At 40.5% G+C, this 26,004-nt stretch overlaps 1 protein-coding gene across 1 annotated transcript in view; it reads right to left on the reverse strand.

Annotated features, from left to right (window-relative positions):
• The window catches only part of DDAH1 (dimethylarginine dimethylaminohydrolase 1), a 133,010-nt gene extending 115,237 nt beyond the window's left edge, over positions 1 to 17,773 (reverse strand). Inside the window, exon 1 of the mRNA XM_059375291.1 lies at positions 17,306 to 17,773. Coding sequence (XP_059231274.1) covers positions 17,306 to 17,608 — 303 coding nt within the window. The 5' untranslated portion in view covers positions 17,609 to 17,773. The remainder of the gene's footprint in view (positions 1 to 17,305) is intronic.
• Positions 17,774 to 26,004: the final 8,231 nt, after the last annotated feature.

The raw sequence follows: 26,004 nt of genomic DNA on the forward strand, positions 1-26,004 counted from the left end.
ACATTTACTGCCTACTGTTTAATAAGATGTCTACCTAAGAACTGATACTCAGGGTCTTTTCCAGCAAATGTCTCTTATTTTTAAAACCTTATGAATAATTTTCTTCCTTTGCAGCCCTTACTATTTTTAAATATGCATATATTTGTAATTATTTATTTTATGTTTGTCTCCCTAGTTAGACTCCCCCATTCGGCTTCATTGGGACAGCCATCATACTTGTTTATCAGTTTTACATACAGCAGGCACTCAATAATAATTACATGAATAGAAGTCACATTTTCTTTTCTTACAGAATGACAAAACTGTACCCAAAATTTATTTCCCCAACTTCACCTTGCTAGTAAGTAGTAGATCTGCATCTTTAGAGTTGACTGAAGCCTTAAAAGCAACCTCTATTCTCAAAGGGTTGTCAAGGCTTAGTGGTCACAGTACAAGTGACAATGGTCAGATCTCATCAGTTAGAGACATCTTCAAGAAAAGCCCATTATCCTAGTTCATAAATAATAATGTTGCTATTACCATTATGTACAATCCTTCATTGGCCATAACAATGTTATGTACGGTGTCATCATATTTGTATAAGTCATCACAGTACTCAGAATACTGATCTTCAACATCCTTGGGAATCAGGAAGAAAGATATTTTACTGGAAATTAAAACTTGTGAGTTGTCCACTATTATATAACTGACAAGTGAAACTAAGACTCAATTCCAAGTATAATTTTACCTTGCAATGTAAGAATTTTTAAAGTTCTTAAAGAAAAAAGAAGGCTCAAATAAGTAAAATTAGAAATGGGAGAGAAGAAGCAATAATTGATACAATAGAAATACAAAAAATTATAAGACTATTTTAAAAAATTATATGCCATCAAATTAGACAACCTAGCAGAGATTCATAAATCTATAGAAACGTCCAATCTTCTAAAACTGGGTTAGAAATAGAAAGTGTGAACATATCAATTAGTAGTAACAAAATTAAATTTGTAATTAAAAAAAACTCCCAAGAAACAGAAGTCCAGGACCAGAAGGATTCACAAACATCTAAAGAAGAGTTAATACCAATTTTCCTCTATTCCAAAAAAATGGAACAGGAAAGAAAGCTTCTAAATACATTCGATGAGGCCAGCATTATCCTGATACCAAAACCAGATAAAGATTCTACACAAAAAGAAAACTACAGGCCAATATTCCTGAAGAACGTGGATGTAAGACCCTCAAGAAAATATTAAGAAATCACACTCAGCAATACATTAAAAATATCATTTGCCATGACCATGTGGGTGTTATTCCAGGGATGCCAAGAAGGTTGAATATTTGCAAGTCAATCAACATAGTACATCAACAAAATGAGGAATAATAATCACATGATCATCTCAAGAGATGCAGATAAAGCATCTGACAAAATTCAACGTCAATTCATTATAAAAGCTCTCAAAAAAGTGGTGGATTTAGAGGAAACATACTCCAACATAAATAAGGCCATACATGAAAAACCCACAGATAACATCATGCTCAATGGTGAAAAACTGAGAGCTTTTCCTTGAAGATCAGGAACAAGATAAAGATGTCCACTCTCACCACCTTTATTCAACACAGTAATGGAAGTTCTAGCCTCAGCAATCAGACAGGAAAAAGAAACAAAAAACGTCCAAATTGATAAGGAAGAGTTTAAATTGTCACTATTTACAACTGATGTGATAATATACATAGAAAACCCTAAAGACCCCATGAAAAAACTATTCAAATTAATACGTGAATTGAGTAAAGTTGCAGGAGACAAAATTAATGCACAGAAATTGGTTATATTTCTATATACTAATAACCAAGTAGCAGAAAGACAAATTAAGACAATTCCATTTACAATGGTAACAAAAAGAATAAAATATCTAGGAATAAATTTAACCAATGAGGTTAAAACACTGATGAAGAGCATTGCAGATGACACAAACAAATGGAAAGATATTTCATGCACATGGACCAGAAAAATTAATACTGTTAAAATGGTCATGCTATCCAAAGCAGTCTACTGACTCAGTGAAATCCCTCTCAAAACACTAATGGCATTTTTCACAGAACTAGAATAATCCTAAAATTTTCATGGACCACAAAGTTGCCAAATAGCCAAGGCAAACTTGAGAAAGATGAACAAAGTTGCAGGTATCACAATCCCAGATTTTAAGATCTAATACAAAGCTGTAGTATTCAAAACAGTATGGTATTGGCACAAAAATAGACATATAGACAATGGAACAGAAAATAGAGCCCAGAATTAAGCCTATGATTGTATGGTCAATTAATCTATGAAAAAAGGAGTTAAGAAAATTCAATGGTGAAAAGACAGTCTCTTCAAAAAGTGGTGCTGGGAAAAGTGCGCAGCTACATAAAAAAATAAATAAAACTGGACCACTTTCTTACATCATACACAAAAATAAACTCAACATGAATTAAAGATCTAAATGCAAGACCTGAGACCATAAAAACTCCTAGAAGAAAACATAGGCAATAATTTCTTCAACATAAGCCTTAACAATATTTTTATAGCTATGTCTCCTGTGGTAAGGGAAACAAAAGCAAAAATAAACTATTGGAGCTACGCCAAAATAAAAGGTTTTATACAGCAAAGGAAACCATCAACAACAACAAAAAAGGAACCTACTGAATGGGAAAAGATATTTGCAAATTATATATCTGATTAGGGATTGATATCCAAAATATAAAGAACTTACACAAATCAACACCATAAAAATAAATTATCTGATTAAAAAAATGTGCAGAGGACCTGAGCAGACATTATCCCAAAGAAGGCATACAGATGGCCAACAGATACATGAAAAGATGCTCAACATCACTAATCAGGGAAATGCATATCAAAACCACAATGAGGTATTTCCTTATGCTTGTCAGAATAGTAGCCGAAAAAGTACCAAAAAATAACAATTATTGACAGGGATGTGGAGAAAAAGGAACCCTTGTTGCATAGTTGGTAGGAACGTAAATTGGTGCAGGCACTGTAAAAAGTAGTATGGAGGTTCTCAAAAAATTAAAAATAGAATTACCATACAATCTAGTAAGTCCACTACTGCCTATTTACCCAAAGAGAATGAAAATGTTAATTCAAAAAGATGTACGCCCTCTTATGTTTATGGCAGGTTTACAACAGCTTAGACATAGAAGCTATCCAAGTGCCTTCAACAGATAGATAAAAAAAGATGTATGGTGTGTACATATATATGTATATACATATATATGCATAGATATATGTACACACACATATATAATGGAATATTATTCTGCCATAAAAAGAAGGAGATCTTGCCATTTATGAGACCGTAGATGGTCCCAGAGGGTATTATGTTAAGTGAAATAAGTCAGACAAAGACAAATACATTATTTCGCTTATATGTAGCATCTAAAAAACCAAACCAAACCAAACCAAACAAAAAAACCCTCAAAGCAGATAGGGACCATAAATGCAGAGAACAAACTGATGGTTTCCAGAAAGGGGAGAGTGCAGAGAGATGGCAAAATGGGCAAAAGGGAGTGGGAGATACAGGCTTCCACTTAAGGAGTGCCAGGGATAATTGTATCTTATGCACAGTGACTGCAAAGGGATTCTCTTGACTATATTCTATTCTATTTGAATAGAATTCTACTGGAATATAGTCAAGAGAATCACAACACTATATGGTGAGAGATGGGTGCTATACTGGTAGTGAGCATTGCATAACATATAGATTAGTTGAATCACTATGTTATACACGGGACACTAATGTAACATTGTGTACAACTATACTAAAATGCACTGTATAATGCATAGAATTTGTTGATTGATTATGTTGTATTACCTAAAATTAATATAATATTGTATGTTAACTATACTTCAATAAAAATGGTAATAATAAATAAAAAGATGAATAAAACAAAAAATTTAAAGTTCTTAAAGTAAACATACTAAACGTATAAACATATTAAAAATACGAATTCAAATCTAAATACTCATAAATGACTGGCTCAAGATCAAATGGTAAATTTAAAGGCAGAGATTCTCTAAGTACTCATTTGCTTAGAAGATCAGAGGATGAAAAACAATTACAGAAAGAACAGCATCTTTTGATTCAGTTGAGGATGACTTGCTCCTAACAAAATGACGTGGAGCGAAAGCCAGGGTCCCCACGGGACTTGCTTGTATAGCAGCACACACAGGTGCTGGGGGACTGGCCCAGGTGCCCATTGAGGATCAAGCAGAGGTTCTAATGGTCTTCCCAGCCTCCTGGCATGTTTCGGTAGAGCCAGCAGAAGGGCACAAAAATACAAGAGCCAGCGATCCCAATTCCTAAGCAAAGTCTTAACATCTGGAAAGGCTACAGGCAGCATGCCGGAAGCTGAAGAGATGGAGCTCTTTAGCTTCCGGGGTAAGAAGTAGGAAGAGAAAAAACAGTCTCAACCTTATGGGCTGGAATGACTGCTCTCTAGAAATACAACAAACAGGTAACAACAGAAAAAGAGGGATTGAGCACTGAAGGAAGAGCTACTTTGTGCAAAGTACAACTCAGCACTTTAACATGTTAATGAATCTAGGCACATAACAAACTTACAGATGCTCAAAACCACCCCCATTGTTACAGATGTTGAAACTGAAGTTCCCCTTGCTCAACAAGCTACTTGTTACTCAGCTAATAAGCCGGGGAACCATAATTTGCATTCCTCGCTGTCCTTTTCCGCTCTTGAAGGCAATGGAAAGGAAGAGAAAGCACAGCTCAAGGAATGTCCCAGGAATCGGTCTGCCTCCTGAGGTAGTTTAAAAGCGTGTCTCTGCGGGTACCAGACTTGGTGTGAGAGGTGTGCATCCTGGGAACAACAATGCTCGAGCACCTGAGATGACCCAGCACCTCAAGTGATGATGGATTTAGGGAGTGGGGCAAGCTGAAGATGCACGTGGGCAGATTAGTGGGGAGCAGGGGAAAGGAGAGTCAGTGGGAAAGAGGCTGGGGTCAACAAAACATAAAAACGTACCGGGCTCCAATGTGGCCCTTTTCATAACAGGTATGCCGTCAGAGTACCTGCTATCCTGCCCTATCACAACACATCATCATAATTTGATTTACGAATGAAGATGTCATGTCTAAGTGTATGGAAACACTCTAAACCATTTTTGTGATGGAGTCCTTGATATCTGAAAATACCTACTTCTGAAAAGAACCCCAAACTTGCCACCTATGGTATGTTTCTTCTCTGCCTTTCCATCTCCTGCATTTTGCTGCATTGAGACAAGTGGTTCCACCTTCCTACCAGGTAATAAAATGAGACAAACTGCCTATTTGCTCAATGAAAATCAGTGGCTCTGACACATGTCAAAATTCTATTGTTGGGGCGCCTGGGTGGCTCAGTGGGTTAAAGCCTCTGCCTTCGGCTCAGGTCATGATCCCAGGGTCCTGGGATCGAGCCCCACATCGGGCTCTCTGCTCAGCAGTGAGCCTGCTTCCCCCTCTCACTCTCTGCCTGCCTCTCTGCCTACTTGTGATTTCTCTGTCAAATAAATAAATAAAATCTTTTTTAAAAAATTCTATTGTTGCTACAAACAGAAAGAGTATCAATAAAAGCTAATGTTAGTACTTGGTTAAGTTTTATCTTGGTTTCCTAGGTAAGCAGATTTCAATAGCAATGACCTCCAGCCAGAAATACACCTTATGTCACAATCCACAACACACAAGGGAACTGTATGTACGTGTATAAAGGAAACAATACTTGGCTGTCTTATGGGTCATGCATGTGCTCTGACATTTTCAATTCCAGTTCATTTACACAAGAGTGTGAACAAAAAGTAGAGGGACCCACTAGGTGGACTTTATGATTTACTTCTGAGTTGAAACTTGTAATTTGAAAATCACTATCCAGACCAGAATATGAGGAAAGATTCATGGTGTTATGAGAACTCCTCAACAGAAGGAAAGTAAAGAAGGGTAAGAAAGCTCCAGGGACTGCATACATTCCTTCTCCTCCACTGACAGCTCCAAAAAAGGGTGAAATTAAGAGGAAGGAAAGGTGATACGAAGTTGATTACAAGCTGAAAGAGCCCAGTGAAAAAGCAGAATTCATTCAAAAAAATATTTCTCCTGGCTAGTAGTCCACCAAAATGATGTAACTCGAGAATCCCTCTAATTAGTTTTGATGATCTTCATTACTACCAAACATTATGCACAAGAAAGGCTTTGTTAGAAAACTGATTTTATCCAAACTTGATGCTGAGTGTATATAAACTGTGTGTGTGTGTGTTTAAAACAGTCCAAGGGACAGTAGCTGTTGCATTTGTAGAATTTCCAGTCATTAGGCTGACCTCAGGGCAGGCGAGTGTTTCAGGGAGCGTGAATCGAATCGTAATTGAACCTCAGCCGTGCTGAGGCCAGTGGGCTATATCTTGTATGTTTTTCTGCACTTACTTTCAAAAAAATCTTCTAGCCCAAATCCCTACTCCTTCTCTCCCTCATGGAGAAGCTCCTCTCTGGGGACTAGTTTAGAAGCAATATTCGTTCTCAGTTTTCTTGCAAACCACTCAGAGGCTTCAGTTATCCAGCTCAGTGCTCACAAAGAAAAATGTTGTCATGGACATGACAAATGCATTACCCATTTTTTTCCTCATGTAGTATAGCTCCGAGATGCACAATTCCAAATGCCTTTCCTACAAACACACAATTTCTCCAGTCATGGCCACACTGTTTGCCTCTATAATTATTCTCTTACCAAAATCTTCAAAGCACTGCTTTAGAGGGAGACAAAAGAGCAGGTGTGAGACAGTACACTCCACTCTTAGTACTAGGATGCTCAGCTGTGCAAAGGGGGGTTACCACTGAAAATCAGATACGGTTTCCCTGTAATCACAGACTAACTTGTTACTAACCAGTCAAATACACTTTGTTAGAATGAACCCCAACCTATATGTTAGTTCAAATGATTCATACTTAGTGTGAGTACTAACAGTAACAAATATTGCTAAAATGGGTTACTTGGGGAAGAAAATTAAATTTCCTTTGAGCATTCGTCTGTAAAGGCTGGATTTACACCTATTTAGTGTTGCAGAGTGTGAAGAAAAAATGGTGAAACCAGTGATTTTTCAAGGTCTCTTCTAGGCCTTTAGGCAGTGGTCTGAGAATGGCATGGACATTATAATTATGTTCTAGGACATTCTGTGTTTTGACATATTCTGGGGTTCTTTGAAGAAAAAAAGAAGTGTCCTGAATTTCCATTTCCAAATGCAACGGGACTCCTAACATTGGACACTGAGGCTTCCTGGGATCCTTGCCGATCTCAGCTTCCATCTGGAAGTTGCTAGTAAGAAAATGTAGGCGTCAACACCCCTGGATGCAGTTAGCTCAGTGGTTCAGTTCTTACTGCTACCACATTTTCTACTTGCAAAAAAATGAAAAAGATGCCAGTTCATATGGAAACTATGCTTGCCTGTCTTAATGTAACCTTCCCTCAACTGGTATAGAATGTCACCGAAGGAGAGGTAGAATCAGCTTCTAGCAAATTGTGGAGTTGAAAGTCTTTCTCCTCCTCATGTTCCTCCATTAGGCTTCGCTTCCTGCCCCTGATGGACAGGGTTTCCAATTAGCCAGAAGGTCCAATTTCCAACCTAGGCAAATGGAAATCAAGCATGACTTGATACACATAGAGAAACAGTTAGGATTTTGGCCAGGATTCCCAGATCCCAATTGGACAACAGGCATAGTCCTCCAGAATTTTTAAAAAGAGGCTGAGAGGTGCAATCCAATTCAAAGGAGACACAGTGGGTTTTCACATTTTTTTTTTTTTTTTTGGCAGTGACCTATAGTAAGAAACACATTTTATATAGCTAATTAGTATACATAGAAACACAAATGTATACAAATGAAAAAAAGTTTCATGACACCATCTTACCATGTTGCAGTACACTCTGACATTTTCTATTGATTCTGTTACAGTAAAAATAAATGGGCTGGTCATGACCCACTAAATTGATTTCATGACCCTTCTATGGTAGGTGAAGAACAGCAGTTTAAAAACATGCACACACACAACCGTACAAAAAGCCTTGTCTTGAAGCTGTGCTCTATTCATTGCTAAACTATTCACATATTTGGGGTGGCCTGGGAAAGCCTGGAGACTAGGGGAGGCCTAAAGCTTTGGAGATGTTTAGTTTGAGAATAACATAAAAATGAAGAAAGCAGCACCCTTTGTGACGAGGGTCTCTCTGTCTCCCAATACTGTATTTTTTGCAGAAAGGAGAACTGGAAAACCTGGGCCCCGATGAAGGACTAAGAGGGTATAAAGAAAGAAGAATACCAAAAGCAAAAATAAAATGGTTTGAGTACCTCAAAATAAAGCACTAGATTTAAATTTCTCCACATAAAGCTCTGGAATTGGAAAATATGTTTATATCATAGTGGCCTAAAATATGACCCAAAGCCAAACCATAGTTATGTTATTCTTTCTTTGCAAAATGAGGGTTCCCTACGACCCCCAAAAAATGTAATTAAGAGAATAAAGTAGATGTGTTTTTTCCATTATCTTTTAACCATACCAAGAGCATTAAATTAGCTAATTTCAGCTCTTTGAATAATTTCAGACAAAAAAAAAGTCTAAGTTTACCACAAACACATCTCCAAACCTTAAAAATAATTACATCAGTATCTTACTGTTAACAATCTTAAACTGTACATAGCTAACTACAGAAAGGCTACATTTAAATGGGTATCCTTTTTTTTTTTCTTATTCAGAAAAATAACTATGAAGTTTTGGAAGACAAAAGTCGAAATTTTGAAAACAAAACCCAAATTTTAGCACCAGGAATGGAAATCAACACATATGCATAGAGGGTTTGTAAGAAAGAACTGCCATGGGCAAGTCAAGACTTTTAGTTCTAACAAAAAACACAACTTACATATTTCACATTCATTCACAGTATATACTCCACATTCATTCACTCTCCATTTCTTCAAGCCATTGATTCACATTTACCACAGAAACATCAACTGGCAGACACTGAAAGTCATGTGATGATAGACAGTACGTGGGTCTAGGTATGTTACACTCTCCCAGTGGCTCTTATCTAAGTTTTCTAAATAAAAAATTACTTAAATATGCTATAAATGGTTGTATGAGCTGAGCTTTTGAAATAGAGTTGGGAAATTCAGCTTTATCTCATAATGGATTATCATAACCAAGGCATGATGTCATAGGATTGGTTAGTTACAGAGGACAAGGATGTGTCAAGTTGAATAAAAGCCAGTATTTTGGGACGTCTGGGTGGCTCAGTGGGTTAAAGCCCCTGCCTTCAGCTCAGGTCATGATCTCAGGGTCCTGGGATCGAGCCCCGCATCAGGCTCTCTGCTCAGCAGGGAGCCTGCTTCCCTCTCTCTCTCTGTGTGTCTCTCTGTGCCTGCCTCTCTGCCTACTTGTGATCTCTGTCTGTCAAATAAATAAATAAAAATCTTTAAAAAAAAAAAAAAAGCCAGTATTCTTTATTCTCTAAACCCTAATCCCATCTCACAAACCTAAGTTATCATCGTTGCCCATCATTTTTTCCACATCTCCTTATCTTTTTTTTCCCCCTACCCTTTACGTCCTATCCCAACATGACCTGAGGCCCAGAAAGAAAACACAGCATCTCCAAGTTGGAAAGAATATTAGATATTCCTACCACTGCAAAAAATCAAAACCAGTATCCCCCGCTCCTAGAATAGTGTGATACCCCTACCATGTTGCCTTTTGCAGTATATTTTACCTATGAGTACAGATGGATGCTTACTTTAGGCTGCATTTGATTTATATTAGTGTGAGATTCACTAATGTCTACCGCAAAGCTGGAAAGATTTGTGAATAAAAACACATTTTGACAGCAAAGAGGAAATAATTTTCTCTTACTGGCTACTGACGTGGATAATGTTATATATAACTATATACTATGGGATGCCAGGTTTACCCGATACATCCTAATGTGACAAATTTGGGACCAAAGAGGAAAAATTACTCCCCTACCAAATGGCATTCTAGCAACCTCAAGAAATAAGTCTCGGTCTTGGAGTGCACAATTAGGAGTAGGCTGTGATAAGGGGTCAAATCGCTGCAGCCCCCGAACAGGAAGTACAGCTAAGGATGTAGCTCTCTTGGTGAACCTGGAACTAGGGAACAAAATCTCAGAGTTCTGAGAGGGCACAGGCAGGCCTTTTTCAATGCTGTATCCTCCTCAATGTTAATGAAATTACTTTTACTGGACTATCACCCTTATCCTACCTCATAGTGCTCGCTGTCTCTGGAAGGCTGCCTTTCTTCCTTTCCTGGTTACTTCTAGCTCAATATTCTCTTCTTCTGAGAGGTCCTGATGTGGGTCAGACACTCTGCCTGGAGCTTCCATAACATTTAGACAGAACCCTGTTGTGAAACCAGTCCCCTTTGTCTGCAAGCATTTGCCACCAGTTTGCCTCCCTAGTGAATTGTGAGATCCTGAGAGCAGCAGTGTTATCTAATTCAGCTATATCTCCCTAGCACCAAACATTGGGTCTGGCATCTAGTAGACAGTTGCTGAATGAACATATAGCACCTATATGTCTCCCTAGCACCAAACACTGGCATCTAGTAGACAGTTGCTGAATGAACATATAGCACCTATATGTCTCCCTAGCACCAAACACTGGCATCTAGTAGACAGTTGCTGAATGAACAAACTTATAGGAGTGATACAACTAGTATTCCTTTACCTTCTAAAGTACAGTCATTTTTAATATAATCATGGCACTCATAATTAGTACCATAAGCAAATTAGAAAATTTTAGTACTTCTTAAACAAAACAAGAACAAAGAAATCAAGGCAAAATATCTTTAATAAAGGCAAAGTTCTGTTTAATTAATTAAACATATTCAAATCAAGCAAAATGTTGATGTATTCCTATTCACAATAATGAAAATTTACCCATATAAACTCATCCAGTTGCAAAAGCAGCTTAAAAGTTGTATTCTCTTTAATTTGCTAACATAAACTAAGTCAGGTTTGCCCACATTGATTTGTTGGGCAAAATTAAGCCAACCCTGTAATAACATGTACTTTCATCTTTGTACTCTGCTGAGCTGTTTTCTCTAGTTATACTTGTTTAGATGACCTAAACATTCAGAAACAGGAGTCTAAAGTCTGGTTATTTATTCTCTCCATGTGATGTTACTCCTCCTTTAGCACTCAGCTTCAGGAAGACAATGTACATCATTAAATTGTTTGACAATGATTACATGCACACATTTTTAAATGGGATTTGTTGTTTGAGATTATTCCTGCTTGTCCATTTGGATGAAAAGTACCTGCTTATGAAATGAGCCTGAGGACACTAACAGATTTATTACCTAATATCAGTTTAGGGAAAACAATACAAGCTAACTTCAAAGGTCAGAGGAGCATTTTGATAGAACATGGGGGACTTAGCTTTGGTAAATAAACATTTATTGACTATCTGGGATGAGCAACTCACTGTGCTCTGCATAAGAGATGAATGAAACTTTTCTTTCATTAAAATTTCATTTATTTTACCTTTAATCATGATATCCCTTGAGTAGGGTAATGAACTCTACAATGTGTCCAAGTCTCCAGGTAGAAAATGAGGCTTTCTCAAGTGATTACAGATGTTAATAGCGAATGCCCATGAAATAAACAACAACCAGCACTCATTTTTTAAACATGCATCTCCAAATTCATACTGAGAATCATAAGAGGCCATGAATAATTTATGTATGATTCAAAAGCAATAGAAGGTAAATCTTTGTTCAAAAGTCTTAAGTAGATTTTTCTGTGTTGTGGCTTATATTAATGGATGGACACCTACCATTACTGTAATAAGACCAATTTTGAGGAAATCTGAGCTCAACAAAAATTTAAATACATGCAAAAGCTATTTTCCACCATATCTGAATTATAAGGATCCATCTCTGCCTTCTTAGTCTTATAATGATTCTCTAATGATCCTAGGAATCTCTGCAGAAAGCTCATTTTCAGCTAATAGTATCTAATAGAAGTCACTCCCTACTCATCACTATGTTCTTTATTTTCAAGGCTTTCAAGATCAACTGCATGGGAATAGATTGCATTATTTGCAGATGCACTCCAGTTTCCAAGACACATCAATTTCCAAACAATTTTTGCCAAGGCCAAGTGGAGTCAAAAAGCAACATCCTGAAAGGGAGCAGTTGTTCTAACCAGTTGGAGGTGACGATTTATCAAGAGCCGTTAATCCGTTGCCATGTAAAGAGCCTCCAGCACATTTACTTTTCATCTTGGTGAGAGTAAGAGTAAGTTCTAATTATGGCTTAGGGCAGTTTTCTCACCTGATGTTAAAAAGAAATTTGAGAAAATGTATGCATTTTAAAAAGCAATCATCCAGTCTGGTGGTAAAGAAGATACAATTCCACACAAATTGTGCCTACATAATTCTGGGGTTTCATGTAAATGATCACATTATTATTATTTAACTAAAATGAAAACAATCTACTCTCATTTATGAGAGGAGGGAAGTAAAACTTTTACCTCGTTAATATCAACTGAGATTTGCATATTGCTGGCTGCATAAAAAAGGGATTCAGGTAGTTATTTTGTATTGATTTAATGTTCTGTTATTATTAACCACAACTGGCTACAAGCATATCAAGGAAAAATGAACATTTTCATGAAGACCTCAGTTCTGTCACTTATTAGCTGTCTGTTTTTGGACAACTTACTTAATTCTGGTTACCTTAGCCTCAGTTTCCTTCTTTTAAATAGAGTTGATAATAGTATCAGGTTTTGCAATTCACACACACACACACACACACACACGTGGTACATGTTAGCTAGTGATTAGACATAGTCTTGATGTTCACCTTGCTCTGGGATCATCAAGGTTATACTTTTAGCCTAACCAAAGAATAAACCCAGGGCCAAAATATATAGGTCCAAACAGTAAAGTGCCCTAACAAAAGGGGAATTTCTATCTAAATAGGTTTGTTCATGCCTTCCATTTATGCCTCCATGTCCCTACCCAATGTCCAATTCCACTTTTTGGATTTGTTGCCGTGTGCTATGTGCATTGCCTTCTTCCTCAAGAAGCCCCTAAAAATATAAACGGTCCAGGAAAGGATAATTAAGGCCATTATCATCTTGTGAGAGTGAGTTTGTGTTTTTACTCCTGGACAGAATATCCCACATACTAATCCTTGGTACCTGGGAAAGGATAAAATGAATCTGAAAGAGGGGCAAAAGGGCACAGGATATACTTTACAATTTTGCTTGAGTAACCTTCACCAGTTAATCATTACGTACTAAAAACCTTCTGTAAGGAAAATCAGGAAAATGTTATTCGTAGCTGCCTCTAAGGAAGGGAAGAGGGTAAGTCAAGTACAAGAGCAGGGAAACTTACTTGCACTGCCTATCTATCCTCTTGTACCTTCTGAATTTGGTGCTGCAGAAATGTATAACCCATCCAAAAATTTTAATTTTTTTAAACCCAATCCTTTTACATTCTGTCACTTGTCTTACTTTAGCTCTTAAGTATTTGTTTACAGGATGCTGGCATTTATAAGTTGATTTTTTTTCTTCTAAAATCAAGCTGAATTTGTTTAAAATACAACTGGTTCTCTTTTTTTTAAATTATGTTATGTTAGTCACCATACAGTACATCACTATGACTGGTTCTCAAAGCTAATTTGTCTGTCTTCATGAAGACAGAGTTATGAGACAATTAACATTATTTGCTGACTCTCTACACGCAGTTTTCTTCACTAAAACTTAAGCGTCCTGCAGACAGCACCTGCAGTTTACTAATCTTGGGAGGCTCCACTGTGGCTTTCACAGAAGTGTTACTTTCTTGAGTTCAGTTCTCAGTCCTTCCTTCCAAGGAAGAAAAGTCATTAAATATCACTATGTTTTGACAAAGTAATTTTCCAGAATTATAAAAACAAGCAAAATAACAAGAGACAGAGACAGGTACAAGGAAAGGAAGAGAAAAACAAAACAATTATAAATCACCTGTACTTGTAACGAAACTTCTGGGACTCCACTGAGAATGCCTGCAAAACACCAAATATGTCCTAAGCAAGAAAACCTAAGGTTGATCTAAAGTCATGGACACACGTGTCCAACAAAACATTTGCTGCATAATTCTTGTGTGCAAGGTCCTGGGAATAAAATGTTAAGGAATGCAGATGTGATCCTTGTCCCGAGAGTTCTTATAATAGTGGGGAGATACAGAAAGTTAAAACAGGTCGTTATCATATGGTATGAAAGATACCATAGAAGGAAGTGCAGAGAGTTAGAGTGCTCATAAAAGGAAGACCAACCCTACGCTTGGTTGTTTAGTATCACAGGGGTTGGGACTAGAGCTTTAGAGTGCTACAAATCCGAGTTCAAGTCCTAGTTTCACTGGTTCCACTTTATAACCTTGGCCAAGGTATTTAATCTCTCTAAGCTTCAGTTCCATCAACTTTAAAGTAAGAATAATGATAGTACTGAGCTCAAAGGGTTGATGTGGGCATTCAGTGAAATCCATGTCATAAATCTGACACTATGTTTTGCAAATGGCAAGCACCCAATAGAGATTAGCTGATAATATTAATGATAATAGCAAACTGAGAAATGATGCATGAGTAGTACAGCTAGGTAGAATGGAGAAGAGAGAAAAGAGGAAGAATGTCCTAGACAAAGGAGAAATGTATGCTTAGAAAAGAACAGCATGGTGAGCTTTAGTAAAAGAACCTGGCTTGAGCCAAAAGGTTGGGAGGCACCTGGTGTAGGGTCAGAGTTGGAACTGAAACTGGAAAGGCAAACAGAGGACAACTCCATGGGTTTATCAAGCTTAATGGAGGGTTCTTCTAGAAGCTTCATCAGAGCAGGGACAGGATCAGATCTGAGTTTTAGAAAGACCAGCTTAGAGACTTGGACTCTACAGCATGGAGAACGGGATGGAGAGTAAGGAGACAGATGGCAAAGGAGATCAGCGGCAATAATCTTAAAATAATGCCTTCGCTGTTGTGGAATTTCAGTTAGGGAGGTAGGTATCACATGAAGAGTATATACAACAGTCCAAAGAGAACCTTGAAGGAATTATTATGAGCTTGTTAATATTAGCTAGTTAGCATTTCATTCATTCATTTATTCACTCAACAACTAAGGCAGTGAACTGGTGAGAGATTTCAAAGAGTATTAGTCTTCCAGAAGACTGCATAGCCCTGCCTTCCGGAAGTACCCCATCCAACACAACTGCCCGTGCTCTCTCTGGCTACAAGACCTGTTACTCTGCTGATTCAGATCAAATGCAACGGTAAAGGCATTTTTGGGAGACAATATGCTCCTGTAGGAAACTCAAGCTGGGAGGAAGTGCTACAAAGCAGATTAGGATGGATCCTAAGGTGTGAATATGACTCCCCTTCACCGTGGGAAGGGGAAATGTCACTGTAACTACCTCAGTATATAGCAGACTTCTCACTGCTCAAAAAAAAAGAAAATCTTCCATGACCCACTGTTAAGTAAATAATAACAACCACCATTCATAAAATGTCCTACCCTATAAACTTCAGATGGATTAACAAATTTAGTACAACAAATTTATGAAATAAGTATTAGGTCTACTTTTCAGGTGAGAAAGTTGAGGCAAGACACACTTCCCAAGGTCACAGAATTAGCTATAATCTGATGTTCCTATCCACCACACTGTGAGGTCTCTGGCAGAGAGCCACTAGATTGATAGAAGAGTGAAGCCAGCTTAAAATGTATGCCTCAAAATCTGACAGGGGAGAAGGATCACTGCCCACTTACAATCGGGAAGCCAAAATTTGGAAGGTTTTATTATAGGAATAAAATGAAATGGATGATTAAACGAGCAACAGCCTCTTGACAGGAAATTGGACTACCCTCATCAAAGGAGTACCATTTTGAAAGCGTTTTTGAAACGTCTTTTACTCTTTTAAATACAAACCACAGTTGTGCCCTATGGCCTAGGACACACCAGAAGTATTCACGTGGGGTTATATGCTTATCAGTTTAAAATAGAGTGGGCCATCTCAATGACTCAAAGGTGTGGCAAAGGAAATAAAAGGTAAAGAATATGAGACCGGTTATTCTTTTTGTTTTCTGCTAAGGTAGGGTGAACAACGGCTGAATTGTCTCAGTAAGAAATAAATGCAATATGCTTATTCTCTCAGCCCATGTATGGTTCTATCAACTAAGTAGTGAAGCATGTGTAGAGTAAGCATATTTTAACTATGAGCTCTATGAGGCATTTCTAATGTCCACCGAATAAAGATGAAATGGGGAGGGAGGAATCCCTAACCGTCCAGATATGAAAGAAACCAGGGGCTTCTTGCAATGCCACTTGATGCCAACAGAAACAGCGTCTTGAGGCTGGGCTTTTAGCCTGGTGATAAGGGGAACCCATGCCAGATGGCATTTTAAAATCCATTTTCACTCTCTTTCTCCCCATTAACCTGCCTTGGGTTTAAAGCCATCACAGCCATTTTCACAAGCTGCACTATTTGAAAGTAGCCACTTTCCCTTGCGAACACACAAAGCTCTAATTGCTGTAAGTTTAAAAACATCGTAAAAATCACGGAATTTCTGAAACAACCATTTTTAATTAAACGCACAGACACACACCCCCAACACCCTACGCCGAGGACAGCTTTCCACACCTCGCCTATTCATGAACACGTATTCTCAGCTCACCAACAAACCACTCCCCTGACACTCGTCGCTTTCTGCCCGACTCACTCGCCACCACTAAAAAGTAACTCGGGACGCCCTAGGTCTGTGCCACCAACACCGGGTTGATTCCTCAGGCACGCGCGGCTCCGAGCCCTAGGCAGGACTTGGGGGCTTCAGTGTCACAAACCAGCGCTGCCCCCCAAGACTCCTCCCCCAGCCAGGAGCAGCAACCCTCTCTGGGAAACGCTCAGAGTTGCACTACCTCTACCACTGTTCACTCTTTACGCATAAAAAATGCCAGTGAGGTGGATTCCCCACCCCACCCACCTGCGGGAGTCCGCACCACCACACTCAGTTGGGGCGTCCTGGAGGCACCCCAGCTGTGCCGACAGCCAGGAGGCGTGAACAATGAACTTCTCTCTCTCTCTCTCTCTTTCTCTCTCTCTCTCTCTCTCACACACACACACACACACACACACCCTCTCCCCCAAAAGGTGAAGTTTTGAACTAGCCGGGGGCCAATTTCGCGATTCCGCCGGCAACTCCCGCGCGGCCGGCGGGGGAGGGCCCGGCGCGCGTTCCCGGCCGCGCCCCTCGCGTCGCGGGGCGGACAGTTACCTCCTTCCTCCGGCTGGGCGCCCCGGGTCGGGTGATGAGGGCCGTCTCCTCGCACACCACGGCCACGTCTTCCACGAACACGCAGTCGGGGAGGCTCTCGTCGGCCGGCAGCTGCACCACCTGCAGCCCCAGCTTGCTGCCCAGCACGCCCACGTAGAGCTGATGCTGCCGCTCGGCACGGGCGAAATCCACCTCGTCGCCCTTGGTGCGCCTCAGCGCGTGCTGGCACAGGGACTCGGGCAGCGCCCGCACCACGGCGTGGGTGGCCCGGCCGAAGGCGGCGGGGTGGCCGAGCGCTGCCATGGCTCCAGGAGGCGGCGGGGCGGTGGCGGCCGGGTCCTCCCTCGGGCAGCGCGCGCCGAGCCTGCGAGCGCCCGGCTGCTCCCCTTGGCAGCGGATGAATGTGGTGCAGGAGGAGCCCGGCTCGCGCCCCGAGCTCTGCCCGAGCGACTGAGCATGCCCAGAGCTCCCGGCGCTGGCCCGCGCGCCCACCCTGGCGCTTTCGGGTTTGCTGCAGCCGAGGCGGGAGTTGCAGCAGCGAGCACCGCACGAGGAGTGGGCGGAGGAAGCGGTGAGCGCCGGAGCTGTGCGCAGTGGGAACCTCGGTGGACCCGGGCCCGCGGTTACCTGTATTCCGCCGCAGGTGCACACCTTCCATCGAACCCAAGGCGCCCGTGAAGATGCTATGGTTTGAGCAGAGTGCCTGGAGGGCTTCGTGGTGGTCAAGAGGCCAAGGGATGGGGTGATTCCTTTGTGGATGAATACTTTGACCTTTCTCCCTACTCTCTTAGTCCCAGGTTGCCCTACACCTGGTACCACCCCCAGTTCCTAGCGTGAGGATCCGTTTTCCTACCCAGATCCGCGAGTGACCTTTCACCCCCGGTGGCCAAGAGATTATAGGAATGTGTTTCTTCCCATCTGTGAGAAAGAGGAAGAGTCCAAAAACACATGTTGAGAGAAGATCAGAGGTATAGAAACACAGTATTTCAAGGACAATCAGTTGTCCTGGACAACGGGATTCAGGTGTGTTTGTCTCCAGGGCTCACAGATGTAGGGAGGCAAAGACCAAGCGTGTTTTCCCCACTCTAGACAAGCGCTCCCCTCGCGCAGTGTCAGACAAACATAACATAACAACTTCGCATCAGTAGGAAAGAAGGTTTCCAACCTTCTCCCTGGCATTCCCTTCATGCCATTACAGACTCCGTGCAGTTCCCGTGGTGTTTGTTGAGTGTTACTTTTTCCATACACATCAGGGAGTGCCTTTCCCTTCATAATGGCACTATTTTTCTCCCCTTACCTATCACAGATTAAATAATCCTTGGGTTCTGTTTCTTTTGAGAAGACCCACTCCAAAAACCAAACCATAACTCCAAAATGGTCTCAGGTAATAAGCTTCTTTTCTCAGATTCTGTAGCACATTTCTAAGTTAAAGATTGATTAGATCATGAAACATTAGATTTAGATGAGACCTTAGAAATCCTCTAACTTCCCACCCAAAGGTCCTGAACGCCAGCTTAAAACATACATGATATTTTAAACTTCTTTCACTTAAAAAGTGTATTCTACTTTTGAAGAGCTATAATGGTTAAAATCTTCATTTTGGACTTAAAACCCACTGGTCCAAATTCTGTCTTCTAGCATTACCTAACAAGTTCATATTCTCTTTCACAAGATTGCATTCATGTTATCTGAAGACAGTTCTCATATCTTCGTTGCCTGACACCACCCTCCCACCGCTCATCTTGGCCTTGACCCTGAACCACCAAAAAGTAACTAGTGATTTGGGTTCCAACATTCTGATCATCTTCCTTTTGACACACACCAGTTTGTCTGTATCCCTTTAACTCATGGTATTTGGAATAGAAACAATTCTTCCTGTGTGTTGTGACCAGCACAGATGACGGCAGGACCCTTGTTCCAGACACTAGACTTCTATTCACACCACCTAAGGTTGTATTCACTTTTTTAATGATCCAGTGTCAAGGCCACAGGCTTCTTGCCAGAATTCTGATCCTAGTTTTTAGGAAATGTGGGCTTCTAGGAGCAGATCTATCTGAGGATCCTGGAATGATTGTCCCAACTGAGCCCAAAGAAGATGTGATCTGCCTTCTCTCCCTGTCTCAAAGGTGACCTGAATGTAAATGCCAGATGCCATGGCATTTCTCAGCTTCAAAAGTGAGCGGTCTTAAGTGAAGGACAGCTCTTACCCTGACATAGGAGAGGGGCCAAAATTAAAATAACAAATCTTTAAGACCTACTTTGTTCGACTTCTGCGACAAGACTCAGAGGACCCAGACTGCCCTATCTAACTTACTGTCTACTAACTTACTGTTGGAAAACACTTAACGGTGGCCTCAGACAGGGGTTTCCTCTAACACTACAGCTGAAAGCCAACCCATGTGCTGTTCTTGTCCTGGCTATAATATGGAGCTTTGTTCCTCCCCCCAATTCCAACCTAAAATTGAGTCTCCATCTACCTCCAATTGGCCCCTACCTAGCAAACTTAGTTAATGCCGGTGCCCTTTTAGAGCCTAAATAATTTGCCTGTCACTCAGTGCCCTGAGCCTAACTTTGAGTGGGGTCCCATGTACCACTCTGGGCTCATGTGAGCCCAGCAGCCAATTAAAACTTGAGATTTTTTTTTTCTGCTAGCCATGTCTTTCCATAGCGAAACTGGGCCACTGTGTTTTAAAAGTTTAATCTTGTAGTTATCCTTATTAAATGCTATCTGCTTCATTCCCACTTGCCTAGTTTTGATTCTGCCATCTTGTGCATTATTTATTACCTCTAGTTTCGTGTCATCTGAAATTTGATAAGCATGCCTTCTGTCTCCTCTAAGCAGTTGTCAAAAAGTGTTAGAATGTATATGTCAGTGAAAAGAATAATAAGAACACCAACTCCAGTAAATTATAGTTTACATACCTTCCTGCTTGAGTAATGAAGGACTGTTTTTAGGAAAACAGACTTTATTGAGCCTAATACATTTATAAATTCATTTTCCCCAAAAATATTTATTGAAAATTCCCAGGACACAATGCTGTATTACATACTTCAGAGATATATAAGAAGCATAAAAACCTGATCCTTGACCTTAAAGAGCTTACAAACCTCCCTGGGGAAACGAGACATCCAAAATTGAAGCTATGACAAGGGCACATGAAAGGCACAGAAAACAAAGTGCTATAGGAATTGAGGGAAAGAGATTATCATTGTGGTTAATGGGTGTGGAAGAGAGATGCTTGGAGGTGAATGGACTTGGTTTAGACCATCCATTTTTAGGATGTGAATAATTGGAAGGCAAGAATTCTAAGGAAAAGTACATGCAAAAGCCAGACATACATCGCAGGGATAATCTATTCAATGCACACATATATTGGTTAAGATAACTCTAGATGTGACAACAAACAACCCCAGCAAATATATTGGTATAAAACTGGTATAAGTTTGTCTCTTGTTCACTTAAAGTCTACCAAAGTTGGTCCTGATTGGTTCCTGACTATTCTCCCAGAAACATGGAGGGATCAAGCCTTCTTCCATTTTGTGACTCCAACACTTCAAAACATGGCACCCAAACTCACCATGCTCACCTTCCTAAAGCTGAATGAAAGGGAAAGAAGATACAGCACCATGTGTGAGAGGCTTGACGGGCCGTGCCAGAAAGTGAAGCATGTCATCCTTGCTCACTTTCCTCTGACTGGAATTCGGTCACACAGCGACAGTAATCACAGGGAAGCGCTGGGAAATACAGCTCCAAAGGAAGGTCACAGAAACAGCCAACAGGGTTCTGCCCTAGAAAACAATGGGAAAAATGGGAAATAAAGGTATAAAGGCATTAAGCTTCCCTCACTTGAGCAATGAATAGACAAATGGGGTGGAGATTACGTGTAGCCTCTAGAGCCAAACTCTGTGGGTGGAAGCATGGCTCTGCTATTTTCTTTCTTTCTTTTTTCTTTTTCAAAAGATTTTATTTATTTATTTTAGAGAGAGACAGTGAGAGAGAGCATGAGTGAGGAGAAGGTCAGAGGGAGAAGCAGACTCCCCATGGAGCTGGGAGCCTGATGTGGGACTCGATCCTGGGACTCTGGGATCATGACCTGAGCCGAAGGCGGCAGTCCAACCAACTGAGCCACCCAGGTGTCCCTTTGCTATTTTCTTGTATGATCTTAGACCTCCTTCTTAAAAGCTCTTTGCTAAATTTCATCTTCATCTGTAAAATGGGAAATGGTGAATCCATTATCATAGGGTTACTATGAAGGTTAAGTTAGTAATACAAGGTGCTTAGAAAAGTGCCCAGAAGAGTACCTAACACCTAGTTCAATAAATACTGTCCACTGACAGGTTGTGAACAGAAGGCTCTGAATATGATTTTCTATCAAAGGTCAAATCACATATCCACATTCACTGAATTGTCAGAGTCAGACAGGTATCCTAATGCTTTCCCACAGAACCTATGGTTTTCCTAGCTTGACAGACCAAATCTCACCCACAGGTGTTATCATAGATTGTTAAACCCTTGCTACATGCTATGTACTGCACTAGGCACTAGAGATGCAATCATGAAAGACAATGTAGAGTTTATTTATTTATTTAGAGCACATGTGCATGGGGGATGGGCAGAGAGAAAGAGAGCGAGAAGAATCCTAAGCAGGCTCCATGCTCAGTGGGGAGGCCAATGTGAGGCCCGATCTCATAACCTAGAGATCATGACCTCAGCCAATGGCAAGAGTCGGACACTTAACCAATCAAGTCACCCAGTTGCCCCAATAATGTAGGGTTTATTATGGTTAAATTGCCCTTTTTGCACTTCTACACATTTTAGAAACTTTATAACTAATTCCCTGTTTAAATTTCCTCCATTTGAAATACCTAGAGCTGTTTTTATTCTCCTTGGTGGACACTGATACAAAGGCAACTTTTCTTCTCCATTGGTAATATTGCTGGTACTTATATTTGGTGTCAATTTTAGATAGCAATTATTTCAGGATTAAAATAGGCATTCCTTCCTTAGTCTTTCTTACTCTATTATTTAGAAGATTCAAGATTTACTTTCAGTGGGGAACAGGTGTTTGGGGATGGGAGTGGGAATCCTAAAAGAGAATGAGGGGTCAAGGGTATCCTCATCCATCTCAGTGATAAAAATACTGGATCAAGTAAGTACTATAAATATGCATTCTAACAATAAGTCCTGAGTGTTTCCACATAACAGTCATTAAATTTGATGCAAAAAAGGGTTTACAGTAGCAGACACCCATTGTTACAGAGTTTCCTTGATATCCAAGGAGTAAATGATGTTTGGTTGAATGGGCAGGCAATAGGTTATAGACAAGAAGATGGTTTCAGGGTAGTCAGGGCTCTGGTTTCTAAAGTCAAGATGGGTAGCCCCCTAACTTCAGTTTCTTCAACTTTCATCTGGGAATTCATTCACTAAACAAATATTTACCAAGCACCTACAACCTATATGGTAGAATAATATATATAAACAGTGACCGAGGCATGGTAAACTTGACTTTGGCTCCTAGCCTTCCTGCATTCTAGTGGCATAACCTTGGTGTGCCCTAGACCCATGCTTCACCATTTTCTGTCTTGCTCTTAGTCCTGGAGGACTGATCTTCATGGACTGCACCACCTGGGATCCCGTTATTGTTGACTTTGGCTGGCCAGTGGGGCACAATTACCAGAGACTGGAGGGCAAGAGGGGAGAAGGAGGTCAACATATTTATTCCTCCACTCTTTTCCTACGTTTTCATGGTTCTACAACATCCATACCCTTCTATAATTGTAGCTTCTCTATGGTGCCCCCTTTCAGGTGATTCCAGTTCCTGGCTGGTTCGGATAGCTACTTTCATGGAACTAATAAACAGCACACATTCCAAAACCCACTTTTAAGCCCATGACATTGACTATTAAAAAAACAAAAAAAGATGCCAAAAAAAGGTAAATTCAGCATTTTCAGAAAGAATATTTGGCAGTATTCAATATATAAGAAGGCTGTGTTTAGGGCCATCCATTTTCTCCAGTTTCTCCAAGTGTTTCCTGGCATTGGAATGTTGATCAGAGTAGCTGTAGAAGGTACTGACAGACTCAACATAATAATCATCGCAGGTGCGTTTAATGTAAAGATATCAATGAAAGCGGCAAAGTTAGAATTCCTAACCCTCATGTTCTGGAAAGAAGCTGTAGGTCAGCAGAACTGCTTAACGGTGTTCCTCAAATTATCTCCATCTGGGGGTGGCAATGACCTCCTGTTTTTGCTCGTCTCTGGGTACCCTCACATCCCTTGTTCATTGTCTTTACCCTGTTCATACCTCTAAAACCATTCTCTTCAAAATTCTTAGTTGAGCATGCCATTTGTTTTTTCACCAGGGAGCTTACTTGGGTGACTCACTTAAATTTATATGTAAATGAGAGCTATATGTAAAGTGGGAGTTATAAAACCTTAATCTCTGGGTTGTTTTAAGGCTGAAATGTGACAGCATGGACAAAGGCTTTTATTATGCCCGGCACCATGAAGTCTTTAATTAATGATAACCCCTAATATTAATAGTGTTGTGTTCTTATACAGGCACTATGATGAATACCAAAGTTCCCATCTGCCTTTGTGCAAAATGCTCATTGCCACCATGCAACACACTCAAGTCCTTCAAACGAGATAACATAAAAAAGCTTACCTCAGTAACGGGGATGACACAAATATTTAGGAAGTGCTCAGCTTTTTCTTCTCCCTATTCCCACCCATACATGGAACATTTCCCCTGTCCAGACCTCTGTACCCCTTCCTATTCCTCTCTTATGCTGCTTATTATTTTCTCTTAGCAGTCTAATAACCCACTGATGCCAGAGTCATCTAATTCATCATAATCACGTTAGTGGCTAATGAGATAATCAAAGCATCCTGAACAGTACAGAATACTACAAAAATGTATCAAGTCTGAACAAGTTGTGATGTTCTGCAAAGGCCACTGTGGCCCTGACATTTTAGAATTCTTTTAATTTTCACTATTTTACAGCTTTTAGCAACATTGTCTTTCCAAACTATTTTGTATGTTTTTTTCTTAAGTGTATTTTGGGGGGGCAGAAATAGATTGTGGGAAAAACCTTTTCAAATTTTAGGTAATCTAAAGGTTGAAAAAAAGAAAAACATTTCTCTGTAGTTGAAACTGGTGTGTGTGTGTGTGTGTGTACCTGCTCCTGGGCTTTGATAAGCCCCCTTCATTTCTTTATGAACTGCCGGTGTTGTACTTCCAGAGAATTGTTGTGTTTGCTCTTGCGGTATCAATGCACAACTGTTTCAGCATAGCATCAGAACACGCATGTCCTAGGAACCCTCCTTCCTGCTTCCTCCTTTGCATCAGTGTTACTGCTCTCCTGGCTGCTGCTGTTGCTTCTCCTTCATCTTCTTCCCCTTCTCTTCCTCTTCCACGCCTCCTCCCCCTTTTCTCTCTACACCCCACTTTTATAGATTTTATGTAAGAGAGAGCGAGAGAGTGCATTATCCGAGGGGAGGGGAAGAGGGAGAGGGAGAAGTAGGCTCCCCGCTGAGCAAGGAACCTGATGTGGGGCTGGATCCCACGACCCTGAGGCCATGATTTGGGCTGAAGGCAGATGCTTAACTGACCGAGCCACCCAAGTGCCCCTTTGTCCCACTGCTTTTACATGTTAGTGTTTAGCTTCATTCTCTTTTCCTCCAACTTTACATGTTCCCTCCTGTGGGTGAACTAATCTAGTCCCATGACTCAAATACCTTCTCAATGCCCACAATGCGCAGACTTTCATTTCTGGTCCTGCAATCTCCCCAGTGCAACAGAACTGCCTAGAAGACGCCACTGTTCTGCTACTCCACAGCAACTCCAAAGTCAACACGCCCACAGGAACACATCATGTTCCTCCCAGGATCCTTCTCTCCTTCCATTCCTTTGAGAGTTTCTCAAGTCAGTAATCTGAACATTAGCTTAGCTTTCTCCTTTGCTTCTGCATTTCATCAATTGTGCTTTACTGATAAATAATCTTCCTAAAACGGCTCATGTTTCTCCAACTACTCTGCTACCACCTAGCCCAGAATATAATTACTGGTCTCCTGGATTATTGCAATAGCCCTCCTATCCAGAGTGGTATTTCTAAACTACAAATCTCACCATGACACTCTCTTGTTTATATCCTCCAGGGGCTTCTCCCATGCTCAGAATGCAGTCCAATTGTCTTACCATGGCCTGCGAGACACCCCTTCACATCTTCATTCTGGTCACTTCCCACCGTTTGCCTTACGTGGACCTTTGCACATGGTGTTCTATCACCTGGAATGTGCTCTATCTCATCCTTGCTTGGGTAACCCTTGGGCTTACTTTAAGACTCAGTGAAGGCAGCACCCCTTCTAGGAAGGCTTCCCCATCCCTCTAAGCTGAATGTGGCCCACCTATATCCATCTTCACTCCCATCACAGTGCTGTATTACTTGCTAGTTGAGGAGCTCTTGGCAAACAGACATATATTTTTATTGCTGAATTGTTAATTCAGGTGTTTAGAGAATGACTTATTAAAGCAATGGATATTATGCATCTTTCTGTATTCTCATCAGCCTACTTCCATAAGAATGGGTTTTAGCTCTTATAAAATAAGAGGATTATAGCAGGCCAAGAGTATGATTCTCTTACTAAAAATGCCTGTTAATTGCTGTGTAGAAGTAGAGTTCATGGTCTGGGTTTG

Source organism: Mustela nigripes, chromosome 14 (genome assembly GCF_022355385.1).
Source record: "Mustela nigripes isolate SB6536 chromosome 14, MUSNIG.SB6536, whole genome shotgun sequence".
Classification (NCBI taxonomy): Eukaryota; Metazoa; Chordata; class Mammalia; order Carnivora; family Mustelidae; genus Mustela; species Mustela nigripes.